The sequence below is a fragment of the Idiotropiscis lumnitzeri genome, chromosome 21 (assembly GCF_059441095.1).
Source record: "Idiotropiscis lumnitzeri isolate Australia: NSW breed Sydney's pygmy pipehorse chromosome 21, RoL_Ilum_1.0, whole genome shotgun sequence".
Classification (NCBI taxonomy): Eukaryota; Metazoa; Chordata; class Actinopteri; order Syngnathiformes; family Syngnathidae; genus Idiotropiscis; species Idiotropiscis lumnitzeri.
The window spans coordinates 7,399,516-7,420,616 of NC_142411.1; the positions used below are offsets into that span (position 1 = coordinate 7,399,516).

The window sequence follows — 21,101 nt, forward strand, 5'->3', positions numbered from 1 at the left end:
CACAAAATCGTTCTCTACATGCAGTAAACAACTCTTTTTTTTTTTTTCAACATAGAAAAACTGCGGCTTATAGCCTGGTGCGGCTTGTATATCTTTTAATTATTATTATTTTTTTATTTTTTTGGGTGGACCTTATAATCCGGAAAATACGGTACTGTAATGTAAAAGGAGTGTGCTCAATGTATATAATGCAGACAAAGGTAAATATAATTTATTTGACTTAAAGTTTGACTCGCAGGCCTGTTCTAAAAATAGCTCAAATCTGATTGGACAGTGACTACGTTTACATGCAGTCAATATTCAGGTTTAGCTAAATATTCTGATTTCGGAATCATTCAGATAACCCGTTTCCATGCGTGAGCAGAGTTGCAATTTAAACGGTGCCACTCGGAGGCCGTGACGGAAATAGACATCATTTTCACTTGTTACTTTCTGCCGTCGACAAAATACATTATATTCATGTGACTCACCGCAGGAATGAACCAGCCGGTTTCCCCCTCATTACAAAAGTATGCCACTGTGCCGCCTCTCGATTATTTACCTCTCCTGGTGTATTTCGGGCAGATTCACGCCAGACGTACGCACTTATACACGCGTATATGTGTATCGATATGCACATCGTCATTTTTGCCAAAGGGACAGAAAACTACGTGAAAACGCATTGACGCCGCCAACAACAACAACAAAAAACTATCGTGGATCAGGTTTTCTTTCTTACGTGTGATCTGAGTTTTTATTCCAAATTGAATCTAGAATTAAACTCAATTCCTTTGGGGGGGCGCCAGAAAGCTGGTTCGGTCTGGGTCTCATCAAGTCTTCAAAAAAATAGTACAACTAATGAAATTTCTATTATTAAAAATTCAGAAGATTAACAGTTCTTCAGAACTCTCCTCAGCACGTCTAGTTGAGTAATGACACCTGATTTTTTTTTTTTTGGAGCGCTGCATTGTTCTATGTCCATTTAAAACCGTGTGGCCCTGTCTTGAAACGTTCAGTCTCCTGTTTTTCTTTAAATTGTCTGTCCTCGCCGCCAACCTCTCTCTTCAGAGCGCATTTTAGAAAAAAAAAAATGTCTGGGATCGGGTGACAGGATATCTTTTACTTCCATTTGGTGTCACTTCAGAATTACGTTTCGCTGAAAGCTGTCATGAGCCTGAGCTATGGCAACCCATAACTGATGAAAAGAACACACACACACACGTACACAAACAAACACACACACAAAACAGCCATGGCAATGAAAAAGTGGGGGCAACACGAACTAACTTCGATGGCAAGCAAAATATTGTCCTCCGGGACACAAATGGCCCACAGACCACGAGTTTGAGGCCTCTGGTCTCAAGCGTTCTTCAGTCCACGTAAATGTGTCATATGCTTCTAAATATTATATAATATAACACATCCGGCTGCTTTATTCCTGCGTTGAGTCCGTCAAGCAAATGTTCCGAAAATGAAATCAGACTTTAGATCAGGCGTGGGCAAACTACGGCCCGGGGGCCACTTGCGGCCCGTTAAGAGTTTTAATCCGGCCCGCCAAACTTGAATAAATGAATAAACCTTGTTAAAGTTTTATTTTCTTAATAGTCTGGTGTGTCAAACACTCAGATTTTGTTGTAATGCTTTTGTTCATTTTCATTTCAAATAATCTTTTTTTTTTTTACTCCGATGAGTTGAGGTTACCAAAACACTCCATCCATCTGCTCCTGGTCCGGCCCCTCTGTCAAATTTTAGAACCCAATTTGGCCCACCAATCAAAAAAATTTGCCCATCCCTGATCTCGATGCTGCTGCACTTAATTCAGTTAACTAATTTAATTAAAATGTATGTTTTTTTTCCCATTAGTTTATTACGTGAGTACACAATATTTTTTTTAAACTATAAATGACAACGCATGGTTGATTCCATATTACCTAAACTTTGACTGGTCAAATTTAAAAACAACAAATGACAATATTAGAATTTTTTTTTTCCAAGATTTTAAGGACACAAATCCATTTAAAATTAAAATTTGCTGTTGACCAGTATGGTTTGTCTTGACCATTACAATACACTGGCACCTTCTTCCTGTATGTACGTCCATCATATATATGAGCAGAATTGAATTGATCGGAAGGTGTCAAATACTAAAGACGGCAAATGTCATGCTCGTGTGCGCACGCCAACACACGCCTCAGTTCATGTATGGTAAGATTGTGAATCTTTTGTCTGAACGTGTGCCAAGTGCCGCCCCGTGCGTGCGCGTGCAGGCAGCACAGCGAGAGGCATGTTGTAGCTACATCTCGGTTCAATTTGTCCCCCGACCTCAAATTGAAATTCCATTTTCAAGTGGTAAATTGTCTCCCACTTCGCCCTGTGGCACACAGTGAATTAAAATTCAAATGAGCCTGACCTTGCACCGCTGCTCTCTACCACCTTTCTCTCGCTCCCTCTCTCTTGCTGTTCTGCTCTCTGCCCTCTCATCTCGTCGCCCTATTATCCTCTCCTCAGCGTTCCTCTCATCTCTTGTTATCCTTTCCTCGCCGCTTTCTCCACTCCTCTGCCGCCTCCCCTATTCCTCTTCATGGACCCACGCTCCTCTCCACTTTCCCCTTTTGCCTCCCTTCAACCTTCTCTCGCTCGTCGAACCCGCCGACTTTGTCGCCGTTGTTCTGCTCTTCACAAAGGTTGAACACACGTTGACATGCAGCGAGACAAGTTACGTTGAAGTTGAGAGTGAAGTGGTTTCGGGGGCCTTTTTCAATTTCATTTAAACCAGTTCTACTTTTTTTCCCCATTCCTACTTTGGATCAAGTGTGTAAGCAACATGGTCGCCTCTGGTTATTTGTTCTAGGCTATTCTCAAATTCACCTTGTCCCTTTTTTTTAAAAATACCAATCCTACATTACTCCCTGAAAAACTCGCCAATCGGTGAGGTTTGATTTCCACCCGAACTTTAGGATTAGTTATCTGTTAAACATGACTTTAGCGCCATCTTGTGGCGACTACGGGCCCGAGGAAGTACAATACGTTGAAGTGCCATATCTTGACTGACTCGCAAGAAATGATCATTTGCGACATTATAAAGTACCATATTTTCCCGACTATAAGCCGCTACTTTTGTCCTCGATTTTGAACCATGCGGCGAATAGAACGGTGCAGCTTTTCTGTGGATTTTTCTTTCACCTGTAGGGGCGCTCTATAGTTTTTTTTTTTCTCTTGGGTCTGTTCTGTTTTAATTAGCAAAGTTGTTGCCAGGTTAAGAGGCGGCACAGTTTTAAGAATCTGTTTATGTACCTTTATGTGCATTCACAGTACAAAATCGTTCTGTACATATACTTTTTTTTTTTTCAGAAAAAGAGTTGCTGCGGCTAGTATTAGTCCGGAAAATAAGGTAGTCGGTGCTCAGCTTGTATAACAACGTGAATTCATTAATTTCCTTAAAAAAAAAAAAAAAAAAACATTGCAACAAGTGACTGTAAGGTAGTCTGTGCTTAGCTTGTATAACAACGTGAATTCATTCATTTCCTTAAAAAAAAAAAAAAAGTGGCCATACCCCTTTAGTGAAACTGCCTCGACTTGCTAGTGTAATAAAGTGTTGGGTGTGAATTGCACGCAGGTGTGTTACACACTCACTGGAAGTTTCATTAGGCCTTTATATGTAATATGGAGCGATTTTGAGGGGACAGTAAAGAAACACTTTTATACATTATCAAACATCTTGTTGTACATTTTCCAGTCAGGCCGTTGTCCTAATCTCCCCCAAAACTACCAAACTGCAATGAACCTGCACTAATGCAAAACTTACGCTAAGCAATTATTATTCACGCAAAACGGCTGCCGTTGTGTAAGTAATCATCAACAAATTGGCTCTTTAGTGTTGTACTGTTATTAAAACGGATCCATTTCATCTTAATAATCACCATCCGCCGCTCCCCAGTGGACTGTATGCGAGTGATATCAAGGCCTAATGAAGTTCATTCCGGCTTCTCTCCCTCAGCCCTTCCTCTCTGTGATGCTGAACAAAGGCTCCCTGGAGGTGCTGGTGTATACGGGCAGCCACAGCCTACGTCGAGTCGTCAGACGGCCCGAGCAGGGCATCCTGAGTGACGGCAGAGAGCACTCGTTGCGCATCGAGAGATTACCCGGCAGGTTAGTGAGCCGGGGTTGGAGCACGTTACGTCCGTCACTCTCGAACTTTCTCAGTCATTTCTCTCGCGTTTTCATCAGATCGTTTGCAGTTCAAGTCGACGAGGAGGCAAAGAGGGAGTCTCCGCTTCCCAATGACCAGCCAATCATCTTACAGCGTGTCTTCCTCGGCGGTATTCCCGCCGAGGCGGAGCAGACATCCAACAGGGCCAACGTCCCATTCCAGGGATGCATTTGGAATGTCATGGTCAACTCTGTGTAAGTCATCACCACAACCCGTATCACCATCCACGGCTTCATGTTAGCGCATTAAATACTTTTGACATTCCGTGATTTTCACCAAGGCCCAGTTGATCACATCACTTCACTTCATTAGAGCTGAGATGTACACCTTTGACCCCTGCTGCATGAAAATGCAGCCGGGCGGCCTTCAGCGTGACAATGGCAATACAGTCTTTGTCTTTTTCGCCCCTGGTCCGCCAGAATAGATCTGTCCAACTTCATAAACATATTCATGACTCTCATTGTGCCTGATTGTCCGTCTCTCACCTCACTTCACCCCTATTAACCCGTCTCCGCCCCACGTGATGCCGCCTTGTCCCTCACTAGTCCTCCAAACTGGCCGCCTGTCTATTTTCTGTACATCACCACAAGACGCCCATGAAGATTTGATGTGTATCCTGCACGGGTTGTTGATTTTGCATAGATGAGTTGGAGAATGCAAATGTCTAAATGACATGAATGTTTGCTCAAAATCAAAGGAAGGCATATGAGAGAAAGAACAAGAACAAAGGATGTCTCTTTGCTCCCATCACGCAGTGACTGGTGAATTAAAGAAAGTAATCATTTGGGAAAAATCACTGCAACCATTATAAAAGTAAAATAACTTAGTTGAAGGGATTACAATTATTTGAACTGTAATTATTTTTGTGTTGATCTTTACCCAGGTGAGCATGTAGAAATGTAATAATTATTTTTAACATTCATATATTTTCCTGAAGTTACAGAAACCCTCACTGTTTTGTTTTTTATTATTATTTTAAAGAGGAAGTCAACTCCCCCAAAATAATTGCAATAAAATGTTCCGTGCACCTTTACAAGTCTAAACATTGCCTTATGATGAATATCGAGTTTGCAGAATGAGTTACGTCGCAAAATACACCCGTTTTTAGCCATCTCGGGTGGCGGCCATTTTGTTACTCGTTGTCGACTGAAAGTGACATCACAGTTGCTAAGGGAAGACCAAATCAAGGGTCACCTGTTTTCTAAAGCTGAGCCATGATTGGTTGTTAGCTGAGTCCTTGAGCAACTGTGATGTAATTTCTATTCAACAAAACTGCATCGTCAGATGGCTAAAAACGAGTGGACTTCCCTGCTTAAATCATATTCCGCAAACGTGATATTAATGAGGATGCCATCTTTCGAAAAGTGGGCCTGCATAGAACATATTCTTGTAGAGAAAATTTTGGGGTTGACTTCCCCTTTAATCTTTTGGCTCATTTAGTTGCTTGTTTTTACAAGGCTAAATAATTGTGCAGAATGGTCATAAAATGATTTTCAGGGTCATCTCACAAGCAAGAGGATTTTTTTTTTTTTTTTAAGTCATTCTACGCCACTCGTGAGTTTCATTTTTAACTAACTCATCTTTTTTCTTGCCCCTATCACAGTGTGTCAGACTTCTCCCGGGCGGTATCCTTTGAAAACGCTGAAATCGGCCAGTGCCCCAGCCTTGCCCCACTGCTTCCTCTTCCCTATCCGACAGAAGAAGATGAGAAGGAAGAAGAGGCGGCCAAACCGCACCGGCCCGCACCCACTCCTGCAACTGCTACATCGCCTCCTGAACTTCCTGCCGTGAGCAATTCAAACACATACATTTTACATACTAAGGTTTCTCATCATTAATATTCAAGTTAATTTTGAAGAATATCCTCGAATATCGAACTTCTCATATATCCTTAGCTATCATAAGAGAGGCAAACGCATTCCCTCTTGGTCGGGTTTCCGCGGGATACGATGCAGCCGTGGCCTTTCTGTGTTCCCATAGCGCTTCATCACGCTGGACTCGTACAGCCCATTTACTGTTCTTTATTGTCCCTTTTAGCCACTAAACTCCGTCTCTAGCAGCCGGTCGTGCGCTTTGATGTGCAAGCTAACTGTGCATGCCAGCTATGCTTCATGGGCCGGCCGGAGCCAAAGCAGTCGCCGCGATGCTACGTCAGCCATTTGTTTTGTACCCTGAACTTTGGCATTTTGATAATGGTTAAACTCTTGCTGTCGCTGAATGCAATTCTTGAATAGTTAAGAGTGTTATAGTAGATTGTAAGTCTACCAAAAAAAAATAAAAAATAAATCATTCTAACCATCATTGCATGGCTAATGCTGCTGCTCGTTGGAGTGGCTACTTGTAGTGATGGCTAAACGAAGCTTCCTCATGAACCAGTTGTAGTAATTTTGGACTCCAGTAGATGGCGCTCTCTGTTCAACATTGGGCTGAAAGCTCACTGCCTTTCCATTTTTTTTTTTAAACCATTTATCTAAAACAACAGTGCTATCTACAGGACTCAAAAATACAACCACTGGTTCATGAAGCCAATTTGAAGCTTCATTTTCCCATCACGAGCTACATGTGCTTCGTGGCTGTGTCAAATAATCGCCGTCCTTCCCGCTCCCTGATGACTGACAGGAGCTCCCGGCAATTGTCGCACCTGCTGCCACACCTGCTGCTACGCCTACTTCCGCTGAAGCCTCGCCCACTGCTGACACGGTACACACACTTGACCATGCAAAAAGGGTATTCCCCCCCCCCCTATAAGTATTTAAGGCTGAAGTTGCACTACAAGAATTCATTCTGCCTGTCGAACATCACAGTTGGCACATTTGCGCAATTGTCAAAATGTGAGTCAAATGGCCACAACCATTAAATTAAAAAAAAAAAATTTTTTTTTTTAATTAAGTTTTTCTGTCCGTTGCCGCTGTCCCCTTTGCTTGTGCCCCCCCCCCCCCCCCCCTCCATAATTTAAGTCACCCATCCCTGGCCACGCCTGTGGCAGGAGCATAATTGATGACATCAAGAAGAGGTTGACAGTCAGCAAACTACATTAAAAGCTACTACTCCAGCTGCTCGGATTCTTTCTGCTCCCTGCGAGCGGATCTCAATACTGCTCTTCGTAAGCGCTATAAACTCGCTGCATCTCCACTTGAAAATACTTCCAAAGAGGCGGCGCTCGTGAGTGCAAAGCTATACGGTTAGATAAATGTATATTAATCCTGTGAGGGCAATTAGGGATAATAGAATCATCTGGCGTGTTCTAAACTTTACGCGGTTGCAGCTCAAAGAGGTTAAAAGAGTATTAAGGCATGTAATGAGCGCTCATTTACAGTATGAGCAACATGACAAAGTCTTTGAGTGGGTCTCTCGAGTAATAAAACATTTGGGCTAAAGATAACACCTAGCGGCTGTAAAAGTGGCTCATTTCGACCTTATAATAAGTCGATTCTCCGGAGGAAACCTGGTGGCAACACACACACACACACACACACACACATATATTACACATGCACGCATACACATACAAAATCGTGACTTAATGACTTGACATTCAATCGGCGTGACCTCCAAGAAAAGACTAGCCGCTCCGAATGGTGTAGCATCTCCCCATTGTTCGCCACAGAGGAGATGAGCGAAAGCGAGGGAGGAAGAGGAGAATAAAAGGGGATAGGAGGAGGAGAAGAAGATGTCGACGAAGGCCTCGGCCAGTGAAGAAGAGGAGGGAAGGACTCTTTCTGAAGACGACGGCTTGTGCTTTTTTTTTTTTTTTTTTTTTTTTCGTTGGCTTAATGGAAAGCCGCAGGAGAGGGAGCGGAGGGAAGAATGAGAAGGCGAGAGCCAGAGAGCCCCTTTTGTTCGAGGGAGGCTGGGTGAGGTGGAGAAAGAGAAGAAAGGCAGAGGTTGAGCAGGAGCGGATATGAAGACAGAGCATGATAAGAGGTGAGTGTCGGCGGTAACAAAGCAAGGTCGCCGTGCGGGGAATGTCTTCACTTGAAAGAGAACAAGAGACCAGAGGAGATCAAGATACACGCATGCACACACTCAAATAGTGTCTCGAACTTTTGTCTGCAGGTGGTAAGATAGGAGGAGGAAAAAAAAAAATGGGTTTTGATGGTGATGAGGATGATGGTGAGGTTAGACATAAGGTTGGGGGGGGTCACATGATGGAAGATTGTTGAGTTAAAAATATCAAGCGGGCAAAGGCAACATTCAAAGGGTCGAAAAAGAAATGGAGACTTTACTAGATAAGAGATTGGATAAGATGCACTTGCACCAGGTTTCACACTGGCCAATACTACAACGGAGTTATGCAGAATATTATTTTGAGTATATGGAAAAAATATGAATAGTATCAATGATATTACAATTTGGCGGGAAAACATTTGTTGGGAAAAAAAAGGCACGAAATGAGTTTTGTTGCACTTGCGCATGTTGTTGTCCACTCTGAACTGGTCACTAAATCAGTCAAATATTACAGAATGGTATTCCAAACAACATAGCGACCAATCAAGCACGTGAGATGAGTCAAACTTACTTGAAGGTGGTCGCCCTCAGGCTTGCTGATGTTTTTATGGGTGGGAAAAAAAAAACTTGCCGTCAGGTCATTTATTGTTTAAATTAGCCAACCTCCCAACAAGGAACGCGGCCCAATGCAACTGAACTGGACAATCGCAAACAGCTTCCAGTCGCCGCCTCACACCTGGCAAAGGATCCTTGCACACATACCAATTTGCTGCAAGAGAAAAACTCTGACTCCAGATCAAGAATGGCCATGTCCGGTATCTCACAAAACGTACATGAAACCAAATCACGGACACAATGAAAGAACAACAATCCAAGAAAGTTTCAAGTCAAGATGAAACCTGGCAGACATGAAATGGAGACGTTTTGGAACACGAGGCCAACTGATCAAGATGAGACGAGATGTGGGGGGAAAAAAAAAGTCAAACGATTTCAAATAAGTGTATTGTTTTGCTACACTGACACCTTGTGGCCATAGATAGAATTACAACTCGTCCATTGAAACGTAAAATAAAATAAAACCGATCAAACCTTGGAAAACGATTCCCTGACTACACTCACACTTTATTAAGACCCATTATAGTGTTTATTGAGATATTTATTTTTACAATCTGCTCATTAATGTGTTCGATAAACCGAATTCGTACTCATGCAATGTTGCCTGGATTTCTAACAGGTTTGACATGTTTATCTTCAGGACTCGTGCCCCTCGGCTGTGGCCCCAGTAGCACTGGAGAGTTCCTACCAGTTCGGACTGGGAAGAAACAGTCACATGAGCTTTGCCTTCGATGACGCCAAAGTGAGAGAAAGGTTCGTATTTTCAAGCAGGAAAATCAACGATGCTTTGTGTAGCAAGTGGAGTTTTTTTTTTTTACACGTGCTAGAACTTTGAAGAAAAGTAACGGACCACATTTACTGACAACCAACTCAGTTTGTGTATTTTCTATGTTGAACTTTTGGGGGGGGGGATATTAAACTTCCGTGGGATGAACAAAAAAACGAATAAATAACATAAAATAACGAATAATTAGCATTCAAATACCGTTTTTGGACTCACCCTTATAACAAGTAATTAATTCCCTTAGCACACTTTTCAAATATAATTTTCATAAACGTGCACGTGTTTCAGGTTGATTTTGGAGTTTGAGCTGAGGACACGGGAGGAGTCAGGACTTGTTCTCTACATGGCCAGAATCAACCACGCCGACTTTGTCTCAATTCAGGTCGCAAGTCGAACTTCTGTTTCCACAGATCATACAGCATTAACTCGAAATAAACACGTGTCATTCACTCCTCTGCGATGATGCAGATCAAAGACGGACAGGTGTGCTTGGGTTATGACCTTGGCCATGGCAACACGTCAGGATGCGTCCCATTCTCGATCAATGACGGCAACTGGCACAAGGTGGGACAGCCATGCACTCAGTTACAGTTTCATTTAATGCCGGGACATTGTTCTATTTGCGTCTGCAACCGAACGATCTTTATTCATTTATTCTTTTCATAGTATTATTTTTATTTTTTTCAGATCCGTGTGGCTCGCAGCAAGCAAAGGGCTCTGCTGGTGGTGGATGGTCGATACAGTAAACAGATGATAAGCCCCAAAAAGGTTCAGCATTTTAATTTTGATTTTATAACTAGTGCGTGCCAAAGGTGCATTCATTTTAATGTCATGTTACTTTTCAGGCTGACCTGTTAGACGTGGTGGGAATGCTGTACGTTGGCGGTCTACCGCACAACTACACCACCAAGAGGATCGGACCGGTAATGCAATACAAAAAAAAAAAAAGGATAAACATGAGAAATCGTCAAAATCAACTAACACCACCAACGTCTGCCCTTAGATTCTTTACAGCATCAACGGGTGCATGCGACGCTTAAAGATGGTGGGAGGTCCCGTCAGCGCGAAGGCTGCTACTCCAGGTAAAAAATATTTTCAAAGCTCTTAAAATGTATTCCAAGTGCATTTGAAGGCATTTTAGTTGTCCCATGTCCTGGTTTGTGCCAGGTCGTACTGAAGCACTCACTGAAGACTTCAAGCTTGACATGGCGTCGCCGACGTCCCGTCGCATGGTCGGAAGATGCTTTGCTTCCACCGAGCCGGGAACTTATTTTGATGGAACTGGATTCTTGAAAGCAGGTGAGATGACACCCAGCAACATACACTTGCATATTTCTTTCTGATATAAGACGATATTTTCTTGTTACCGTAATTTTCCGATTATTATTCCCGTTTATAGTGTCCAGCTACAGAGTGGGTCTCGACGTGTCTATTGCATTGGAATTCCGAACCAGCAGAATGAACGGCGTCCTTTTGACCATCAGTAACCAAGGCAACGATGGACTTGGTCTAGAGATTGTTCAAGGCCAGGTATGCAGAATTATTTAAAAAGGTGCTACTGTGCTGAGATGATTGATGCCAACTTAAGATACATGTCCTCCTTTTAGCTTCTCTTCCACGTGGACAATGGCGCCGGACGCATCACGGCGCTGCACGTTCCCAACGGCGACGGCTTCTGTGATGGCCAGTGGCACGCTGTTGTCGCTAACAAGATTCGCCACAGGGTGGAGCTGCTGGTGGACGGGAAACAGAGCCAAGCTCAGAGTCCCAACGCCCGCTCCAACACCTGCGATACCAACGACCCGATCTACGTGGGAGGCTACCCGGGTATGAGGCTTTCAAATGTCACGGTAAATACAGACATAGACAAAGTATTAAGTCAGCATCATCTACGACTTCTCCAGATGGCGTTCGTCAAGCCGCTCTGTCCAGCCGCACGTCCTTCAGAGGTTGCATGAGGAACCTGAAGATCACCAAAGCCTCAAAGGTCATGGAGGTGCACTTCAACAAGGCTTTGGAAGTCAAAGGAGTCCAACCCCTCTCATGTCCCGCCGTTGCTGCTTAATTAACAACCGACCTACTCATTAAGCTACTTTGCATTTTCCCGACGCTGGTTAAATTTTGATTGCGACTTTTTTTTTTCCTTACCAGAGTGAAACATAATCAACTATTGTTAGTGATGGCGTCATTTCACCACAATATTCACTCTACCATTCAAAATAATCATACGCAATCGATCTTGGATTTTTGAGCAACTGGCGAGTTAAATTCACTTCACCTCATCAACCACAACATTACCACTTGACTAATTTGCATTGAAAAAAAATGTTCAGAGGTATTAATTTAACATAGGATATATATATATATATATATATATATATATATATATATATATATATATATATATATATATATATATATATATATATATATATATATATATAGACACAAAAAATTCATCATACAACCATTTGTAATGCATGGTAATGAACTACAGTTGCAATAATTCATTGTGGTGTCCCAAAAAAGTTTACAATCTCATAGCATAATTTGACTTCCTTGTTTTTCTTTTTAATTTCACACCTGAACCTTTCCTTTTCTCCCCTCTTTCCACGTATCTATTTTCCATACCGCTTGCTGTGCAATTGACCACAATTTCTTTTTTTTTTTTATAAAAGGTGCGACATGAATGAATAAAGCTTGACTTTATTTGTTGACTGATAGTCTTTGACGTGTAATACCTGTACAGTAGCTTCTGCTTCAATTATTTATGTTTTCTAACATAAAAATTGGAATTTATTCATTTTATGGGTATTGTCCATTTCCAACGTCTACGTGTACCTCGATTAAATTCCAGTAGGTGTCGCTGCTGCAACACCAATGCCTTTATGTCCCGCTGCGACGGCTCAACTTTAAATGGTTGATTTAATAGAAATGAAACTAAAAAAATAGCATTTTACTTACCTGAACAATATTCTTTATTTTCTCACTTGACACTAAAAAGCGGGAAACCTTTAGTCTTCGTTGTAAGTCAACGTTTAGCACAGTTTGTTTTTTTTTCCATAGTTTTAATACGAGTTGTCGAGGTTGACTAAAGAGAAAATAAATTCATATGAGCATTTACGTGTACTATGTTGTTCTACTCAAATACACGCGCGCAACACGCACACAGTTCATTTCCAATAAACACCCGTGACTTCATGCTTGGTACTGTCCATAATAATAGGCCAAATCGTTGTCTTGTGCATTCCTCTTTTATTATCATCCTCTTCTTTACATAAGAATGGTTGGAGAGTCGCCCACTATATTCGAAGCTGTGGCTGCATGAAGTGGAATGTTTGGAAGATTGGAATACATTGGCAAATATCAATGTACGCGTCATAAGTATTACAGTTTGTGTTTTGTAACGAGATCACTATACAGAGTTCAGTTTGTATTTTTTTTTTTTTTTTGTGCAATGTTCCAGCAGATTCACTCCGAGTGGGCGGTTATACTGAATATTTTCCCTGTCAATCACAGTCTCCGTCCTACATCGCCATGGTGATGGATGCTCACATCCATAGAAGGTGTAACACCAGCATTAAGCTCATTGTCAGCCAAGGTTCATTTTTTTTTTCTTCACATCAATTAAGGTAAATGGATAGCTTCGGCAGCTCTCTAACGTAGAAACGTGAGTGTCGAAAGAACCCAACCAGGTGTCTTGAACGAGTACCACTTACTTTTTGTACTTTGTTTTTTTGTGAGTCTCCTCCCCACTGTCACTCCGCTGTCCCAGAGTCAGCTCGGATGATTTATTGCATGCTGTCGGCCTTCTTTAACTCATCTGGGGAGAGTTATGAAGCGCGGTGGCGTTTCAGTCCAGCAGTCGGGCGCCCTCATGGCCTCCCGCACAACACCCCACACGCGCACGCCACGCTCCTTTGGGAACCATGCATCCAGCTCAGAGTCCAGACCTCGTCAGGACGACTGCATGAGGCCCGTCAGACGTTTGCCGGTCAACGACTTGCCCTGTTGAGACGCCATTCGTAAAAATATTTCTTATAAAAAAGCACAGGGCAGGAAATTCAAGTACGAGGAACAAAAAAAAAATGGATCTTGGACGTCTTTAGCCGTCAATGGCAGTAACTGAGTTAATTACAGTGTGTTGGCACATATACCCCATAGATAATATAATGAATGATATCACAACAAAATTATACACGCTACTGTACCGATATCTCTGTTGACAGAGTCGATTAAAATTTTTGTTTCCCATTGTCGCTATCGTAAATGTTGAGTGAAAACTCACCACACTGCGCGTGAACTTCTCCAGTGAGGTCCGTCGCCCCTGCTCCGTTTCCAGCTGTAGGAAGAAAGTGATCGATATGTGAGGGGAGGAGATTCCACCAACAGCTGAATTGTTACAGTACAGACAGTGCACAGGTGGGGTCCTATTTTTGTTCTTCGTATAAGTCTAGCGTAAGGTGTAGTCGAATGGGCGGAGTTTGTTCGTTTTATATTTCCCTGGACTCACACCGGTGGAAGAGGGCGTTTATGTGAGGTTTCCGGATGGAGCGGAAGGAGGTTATAGGATGGAAAGTGCTTTTTCACCAATAAACTGCAAGATCTCCCCTTGCGGATAATGTCATTTTGTCTCGTGTATTCGGCAAACCTTCTTTCTTGAGTTCAGCAGGTCCTGGTAGACGTTGGAGCGCAGGAAGCGAGTGTAACTGTCACTCTTCATCAGCTTATATATGTGATCCTGAACACACGGCACAGATGGGGGCAAAAGATGACCACAATAAATTCCATAAGTCATCTACTACAGTTTTCTCATTCGGATAAAATAGTGGATCGACGCACAATACGAAACAGCTGATTTCATTTGCGACTTGAACACGCCTGTCCCGTATATCGTCTGAGAAAATATAGTAACCTGTGCGTCCTCATAGCTGTAACGCCCGGGATCTTTGAGGTTATGGCTCGTGCGCTCATAGCTGTGGGAATCCAGATTGATGGAACTGGGAGCCCCTTCGGCCAGGAACTCGGCCCAGATTTCCTGCGCTCTCTGTGCTACTTCCTGCTGTGGGATTCTTTTCAGGTCCTGCACGGCCAACCAGAAGCTACACAAGATCCAATCAGTGAAACGCGGCTCAGTGTTGATGGTGATAAAGCAACACAAGAGATAGAAGCTTGAATCATAGCAGCTTAAAATAGCCAAATCATAATACTTATAATTTGGCTATTGGCTATTTGAAAGTGATCATTTTCATAATGCAGCAAAAAAAATAAAATAAATGGCAACGGGCCGTGTGCTCACCGCAAGTTTTCAGAGCTAAACTCGGACTCCAGGAACTTAAGGAAGAGGTCGCGTCCTGCCGGGTCTTTCAAGGCCTCCTCCAGGGAGAAACCCCACTTCTTCATCCTCTGCTGACCGGGCTCCTTGCTTTGGGTTGACAATGGCAGAGTGAGAGAAATAAAATAAATAAATAAATAAATATATATATATATATATATATATATATATATATATATATATATATATATATATATATATATATATATATTTATTTATTTATTTATATATATTTTTTTAAGCTCAACTAAAAAAAAAAAAAAAAAAAAAAAAGAAAAAATGCAAGTCGTTCTCTCCGCTCTCAAACGCCATGTATGCTTTGAAGCCCCCCGCCCTGCATCCCACTCAACTGTCAATCCAATTTCAAAACCATTCTTTTCACGGTAAACCTTTGACATTCCTTCCATATCTTCCATGCCCAAATTGTGTTCGGTTCAGTTCCTTTTCATCCTCCCGCCAACGCATTCAGTAGACATCAATTCATTGACACCGTCCTTTATTGTCCGCAACACATAAGCGGCGCTCTGTGATTTGATTTAGATTGATTAATCAGTGTGACCTCTGAATTTCCTCCAGAAAATAGCTCATTACTCAAAGTAATTACCTGTAAATATGCCGCATGGAGCTTTATGGAGCTGTTAAATCTACCGCATTGAGCTTCGTTTACTGTGTCTCGCCGACACTCGTTCGCTGCAAAAAGCCACTCGATTATTTATTTTAAAGAATGCGTCAGCTTTGAGTCAGTTCGCTGACAAGAAAATGAAGATGTATTTGTATGGTGTGCATGGGCACTGCAGAAGCAGGCTATAAATAAATCAAAGGAAAATCCAATTAGCTGAAAAATATGTTTAATGGGAATTTTTTTTTTTTTTTTGCGGGACATGGAATCTTTTGGCATGTTGAAAGTCACTACCAAGGTGAACTAAATGTGCTGAATATGTTGAATTTCAAATGGGAACATTGATGGGAATCTATGATGTTAAATGTGTCCTTTGGAATGAATTATTAATTTTTGGTTGAAAATGATCAATTTGGCGAAAACTGAATTTTGGAATTCAAAAAATAATCTTCAAGAAGTGAATTTTTGGAATATGTTGAAATTGGAATAAAGTGAATCGGATGAATTTTCTTGAAAGTCTACTTTTCCAAATTCCCCAATCAAAACTTCCCACCAAAAGTTTTCGGAGCACTCTAACTGATTTTTGAGTGTACCTGGCCTCCAAGTCCCAATAGGATTGGTCATCACTGGTCCACGGGTTAGACGGCTCCTGTGGTGTCACCAAGGGGTCATACTCTAAGTACTGCTCGGTGTAGCTTATCAGACTGACAGAGAGATCACACAAGATGAAACATTACAAACGTCATAGTTTCCATTTCGTTCTTGCTGAAGACCAAGCATTCTCAACGTTTGGTATGAGTAACACTGGTGGGAGTTGGGGGTCCCTCTAGTGGCACGCCAAATAATCAATTACAGGCGCTTCAACTTTTAAATCCAGCACCGTTTATTTGTTAAATACGGTTCAGTTGTATTTAACTTTTAAGTACAATACATTTGACTAGAATCATTTATACATGCATACTTGTTTTCATACCCTTATGAAGACATTTTTATTAAGCTTTCATGTTGAGTACACTTTCAATTCTGTATTTTCCCCACATTATCATATATTTAATCAGAGTGGCAATGTTCAAACTGTGTCTATTTTCTATTTTCTCTAAATCAAAGCAAATATTCTTTTGGGGGAAAAAATGCCTTGTTTTGGTGACACGTGGGCCTACTGCACTACTGTATTGTATTATTGTGGCACTTGGAGAGCCAACAATTTATATATTTTTTTTCAACCAATGTTTAAAAAAAATAGTCATCTTAGATTTTGTGAAACAGTACAAAAAAAGAATAAGAAACTATGAAAAATAATTCATATTTCTTCAATGATATATTATTTGTTCGTTGACTCCAAGAGTACGTTTCAGGTTGAAACAGACTGCTTAAAAATTAATACAGTCGTTCCTCCTCATGATTGATACTGTATGGCAAGCTGTTTCATGGGTTAACGGTGCAAACGCGTTCTGCGAAGCACCAATTAACTCTGTCCGATGATCCATGTCAGCAGGTTAAACGGTCAAGGAGGCGCAGTGGCGGCGGTGGGCCACATGGCTGCCCGTAATGACAGCTTTGCTGCTCTGCTACAAGGTAATGACTGTGCCCACTGACCTGAGGGAGGGGACAGAAGAGGGAAGGCTTTGCGGGGAAGCGTATAGAGCCAATATGGGAACCAGCCATTTTCTATAGCGCTTGTCCTCATTAGGGCATCGAGAGAGCTAGAGTTGATCCCAACTGGATTTACAGAGGTGGTGTACACCCTGGAGTGGTTTCGAGCCACTTATTGTTCTCTTTTATTTTAAAGGAAGATTTTCGGAAGGGCGTGTTCGTAGCCCATTTGCATGTCAGAGTCTGTGATGGAAATCAGGCACTTTATATTATTGCAATCATTTTGGTTTTTTTTTACCTTTCAGCAACTTTGGACATTTTCATGCAGTGTCGATCAAGCTGGGCATTCAAGAATAAGATCTGGAAGTAGGAAATAAATAGCTTCAGTTATTTAGAACATAGTTTCTAATGTGTGATGATCTAATTTTTTTGTTCTGTGCTGTTACCTCTTTTTCCACGTCCTCCTTAGTTCCCTTCCTGGAGTGGTGAGAGGGAGTATGGATCGGACTTCGTGACTGCGTGCCCTCCTCTGCCAAACCGTACACTGACTGGCACCATTGGAGGATGATGAAGAGCACGGAAGAAAAGGGAGAGACATTTCACGTATACTCTTGCTGACACGATTACAACAGAGCACAATTATAGAAATTAATTTGATTTTTTTTAAGATATGCCACTAATCATAACAAGTATGCATTGCTTGAAAGCGTGTTAACAAATAGTTAAAATTGGGACAGCTAGTTTTAATATTACCTACTAACGGCAAAACCTAGTTGACAAACAGCATACACCACGTAAAATGTGTTCATTTCCTTTTCATTTTTTTTAAACTACTGTAATGAAAAATATGAGTTCCAAGGTCAAACTCAGGCCATCATAAAAACTTTATTAACTGTGTAAGAGATGCTTTGCAAAAGAGGACATTTTCCATTAAAGTGCTTTCCTAAAAAGAATAAAATAAAATATTTGCTTACTCATCAAGTGTGAAATTAAAGCACCACTGCTCCATTATGTGTTAGGTGATGCGTTTGTATGCTAACTTTACATAACTTAAATTCCATTTATTGTTTGAAAATAAGCTCCGATAAGGCACATATATTGTATTGATAATGCATATGTAGTAATTATGTAATAATAACGTAATAATAATAAAAAAATATATTTATTTCGTAATGCATTACTTTTAACACTGGTGGAGGTAGTATGTATTTCATTCGAGGGGGGGTATGGAGGGAACAAGGATATCCCAGTCGTCCGGTTAAAAAAAACAAAAAAATAAAAAATATTTTAAAAAAAAAAAATCTAAAATTTCAGAAAACGCTTATAAAAGTTCATTAAAAAAAATCCTGGGAAACCCCCCCCCCATCCAAAAATAATGTAAAATATTGTATATGGACTACCTTTTTAATTCTATGAGGATTCTTCATCCGTCTGCATTTCCTGATGTCCATCTCTGTGGTGTTCACACATCCAGGCTGAGGAAAACACCAACACAGAACATTGCTGGACAACGCTAGGACTTTCTCAAAGGAGGATGTGTGAGATAAGGTGAGCAGCAGCAGTAGCAGCAATCCCCCCTGAGTGCAGGCGGGAGGCTTACCACGGGCCGGTGGACATCCCAGAAGGCTCTCTCCTGGCTGTCAAGGATCTTCCTCTCAGTTTTATCTTTTTTCCTGTCAATCCTGCAGAGGAGATCAGTCGGGGTGAGAAATAAATCCCGAAGCTGTCCTAGCATCAGCGCTAGATGAGGAGCATGAATCACCACTTGAAGGTTGTGAAGTCCCCGAGGTATGTGTCCTGATATTTTAATGCTCTTTCCATTTAGACTACCGGACAGTTACAATAGTAATACCTTTTCTGTTTTACTGTGATGATTTTAGCTTCCTGAGTCTTTGGTTATTTATTCAAAAAATTCAACAAAAATACGCTTGTTTGGAGTTCCATCAATAACATTTTTGTGACTGCTGTGCTTTTGATAATTAACTCATCACTACCAGCTGGGTAAATAAATTGCATCGTGTTTATCCGCCAGTGGCAGCAAATGAGTTAAACTCACTTAGCGGCACGGGTCACAAATGAATAGACATAGTCCGGAAGTAATGACTTCTAGAAAGAAGGCAAAACTTCTGTTGTGAATTGGCGCAACGTAAATCAAACGGACAAGAAAGATCCCTTCTTGTTTTGTTGCGCAAAGTATGAAAACTCACGATTTGGCATCCAATGAATGATCTCTGTAGTTTTATAATCACGCTCGGATGTCATTGCTTTTGTTTTAGTTGGCCTTGTTGCCGTAGTAACAGATCCCACTTACTTGACCTGGGCCTCGGCCTGCATGTAGATGAACTCCCACTTCCTGGCAAAGGCTCTCTGGAGCCTAGCGAGGTTTTCCTGTCGAGTAAAATTGGAATTGTTAGATCAAGTGCAAAATAAATAAATCTTGTTGAAATGAGGATTTGTTTAGTCATGTCCGTGGAACTCTGGAAGGTAACTCGTACCTGCCACATAAGACATCGACTTTAAGCATGTCATACAAATCATTCTGGGTGTGTTTTGAATGCCGTTCTTTGATTTGGGTGAAATTAAGAGCCTCAGCAATGGTTTTTAAGCGAAGAACGTGAGCAGTGGTAATCCTCTCAAAATTCTGTACAAAAAGAATACAAAAGCGGCGCAGCCAACAGTCACCAGAAAAGTCTCCGTCATCAAATTCTGTCGTTAAATTGCAAGGCTCCTCTTATAAACGCCAAATAACCATTTAAAAGTTTAACTTGATGGAATTCAGATACAGTATGTCAATGTCGCTTCCATCGGAGTGTGACCTTTGCGAGGTTGTTTGTCGCCCGAGCTGGACAAACGGCTCAATAAATAAATGGGTTGGAGGATCTATTTGGCACTTACCGCCTCGTAATCCGCCAGCTCCAGCCTCGTTTTATTCTGCATGGTCCGCTTGCACAGATAGATGGCTGCGACGCACACGGGGAAATATTGCAAAAAAAAAATGAATGATGCATCTATTACTCTTGTCTTCTAATCAATTTTTCTTCTCTGTTGCTTTCAGATTATTGGGTAGAGTGCAAAAAAAAAAAAACACTTGATCCATCAGGTTGAAGGACAACAAGTGAAATGACGACAGACTAATCGTGTTGCTTGTGTGTGTGTGTGTTCCCCCCTCCCCAAAATCCTGCTCCATTGCTTTTTGCAATCTGCCAGGGAGCGCTTGGTGCACCATCACTCCCGTGTGAACATTTGAACATGATCGCTCCCAAAGACAAATCATACACGCTTTCATTTGTTGTGTTGGGTTGTGACACGCTCCGCTTCTGCCCGCCTCCGCTTATCCCAGATTCTCTCTGGTGGTATGGATGTGACGCGCTACATCTGCCCACTTCATTCCAAGTATTGGTGTCAGCGTTACAAGCGTTGCTTGCCTCAACTTATGTCAGATGAACTTTTTTTGGGGGGTGGGGGGGGGCGGTTGTATGGGGTGACGAACGGGTTTTGTACGTGCTATTGTTCAGCATTTCGCTAGCTTGTGTGTTTAATTAGCATGAAGTGACCGAGACAATTAGCATCTGACATGCTTCACCCACATTTATATATAAAAAAAAAAAAAAAATTGTGGGGCCCCAAAATAGCCCGCAACCCAGTGGCTGGAGACCACTGATGTAGAGTGCATCATTAGTCTATAATGAAAGTTTTTTTTTTTTACCATAGTCTGTGTTTTCAGGTTCCCAACAATTCGAAGGCCAGAAATATGGAGCCTGTGGAAGAATACAGAGCAAAACAGGAAAGGAAAAATTTAATAAAATACCAGAGGTATATGCTTCTTCTAATTGTACTTTAACAAAACACTTAAAGGGGAAGTCAACGCAAAAAAAAAAAATATTTGCAATAAAATATTCTCTACGCCTTCACTGGTCTAAATATGGCATTCTGATTAATATTGCGTTTGTGGAATTTGAGTTAAGCAGAAAAATCCCCCCGTTTTTAGCCTTCTCAGGGGGCGACCATTTTGTCACTT

At 41.6% G+C, this 21,101-nt stretch overlaps 2 protein-coding genes across 4 annotated transcripts in view; one reads left to right on the plus strand and one right to left on the minus strand.

Moving 5' to 3' along the window:
* lama2 (laminin, alpha 2) overlaps positions 1–11,677 on the plus strand; it is a 110,097-nt gene extending 98,420 nt beyond the window's left edge. The window contains exons 61-74 of the mRNA XM_088286465.1: positions 3,977–4,128; positions 4,207–4,383; positions 5,793–5,976; positions 6,809–6,889; positions 9,393–9,505; positions 9,825–9,918; positions 10,005–10,100; positions 10,224–10,304; positions 10,382–10,459; positions 10,540–10,618; positions 10,704–10,835; positions 10,936–11,066; positions 11,144–11,363; positions 11,441–11,677. Of these exons, the coding sequence (XP_088142591.1) occupies positions 3,977–4,128; positions 4,207–4,383; positions 5,793–5,976; positions 6,809–6,889; positions 9,393–9,505; positions 9,825–9,918; positions 10,005–10,100; positions 10,224–10,304; positions 10,382–10,459; positions 10,540–10,618; positions 10,704–10,835; positions 10,936–11,066; positions 11,144–11,363; positions 11,441–11,601 (1,779 nt within the window). The 3' untranslated portion in view covers positions 11,602–11,677. The remainder of the gene's footprint in view (positions 1–3,976; positions 4,129–4,206; positions 4,384–5,792; positions 5,977–6,808; positions 6,890–9,392; positions 9,506–9,824; positions 9,919–10,004; positions 10,101–10,223; positions 10,305–10,381; positions 10,460–10,539; positions 10,619–10,703; positions 10,836–10,935; positions 11,067–11,143; positions 11,364–11,440) is intronic.
* Positions 11,678–12,777: 1,100 nt separating this feature from the next.
* Positions 12,778–21,101, minus strand: part of rgs6 (regulator of G protein signaling 6) — a 48,365-nt gene continuing 40,041 nt past the window's right edge. For all 3 annotated transcript variants that reach the window (XM_088286741.1, XM_088286740.1, XM_088286742.1), the window contains 13 exons: positions 20,790–20,841; positions 19,979–20,043; positions 19,395–19,471; positions 18,684–18,765; positions 18,484–18,558; positions 17,530–17,631; positions 17,382–17,443; positions 16,084–16,194; positions 14,836–14,961; positions 14,452–14,638; positions 14,188–14,277; positions 13,825–13,878; positions 12,778–13,544 (listed from right to left, as the gene is read on the minus strand). In XM_088286741.1, the coding sequence (XP_088142867.1) occupies positions 13,494–13,544; positions 13,825–13,878; positions 14,188–14,277; positions 14,452–14,638; positions 14,836–14,961; positions 16,084–16,194; positions 17,382–17,443; positions 17,530–17,631; positions 18,484–18,558; positions 18,684–18,765; positions 19,395–19,471; positions 19,979–20,043; positions 20,790–20,841 (1,134 nt within the window). In that variant the 3' untranslated portion in view covers positions 12,778–13,493. The remainder of the gene's footprint in view (positions 13,545–13,824; positions 13,879–14,187; positions 14,278–14,451; positions 14,639–14,835; positions 14,962–16,083; positions 16,195–17,381; positions 17,444–17,529; positions 17,632–18,483; positions 18,559–18,683; positions 18,766–19,394; positions 19,472–19,978; positions 20,044–20,789; positions 20,842–21,101) is intronic.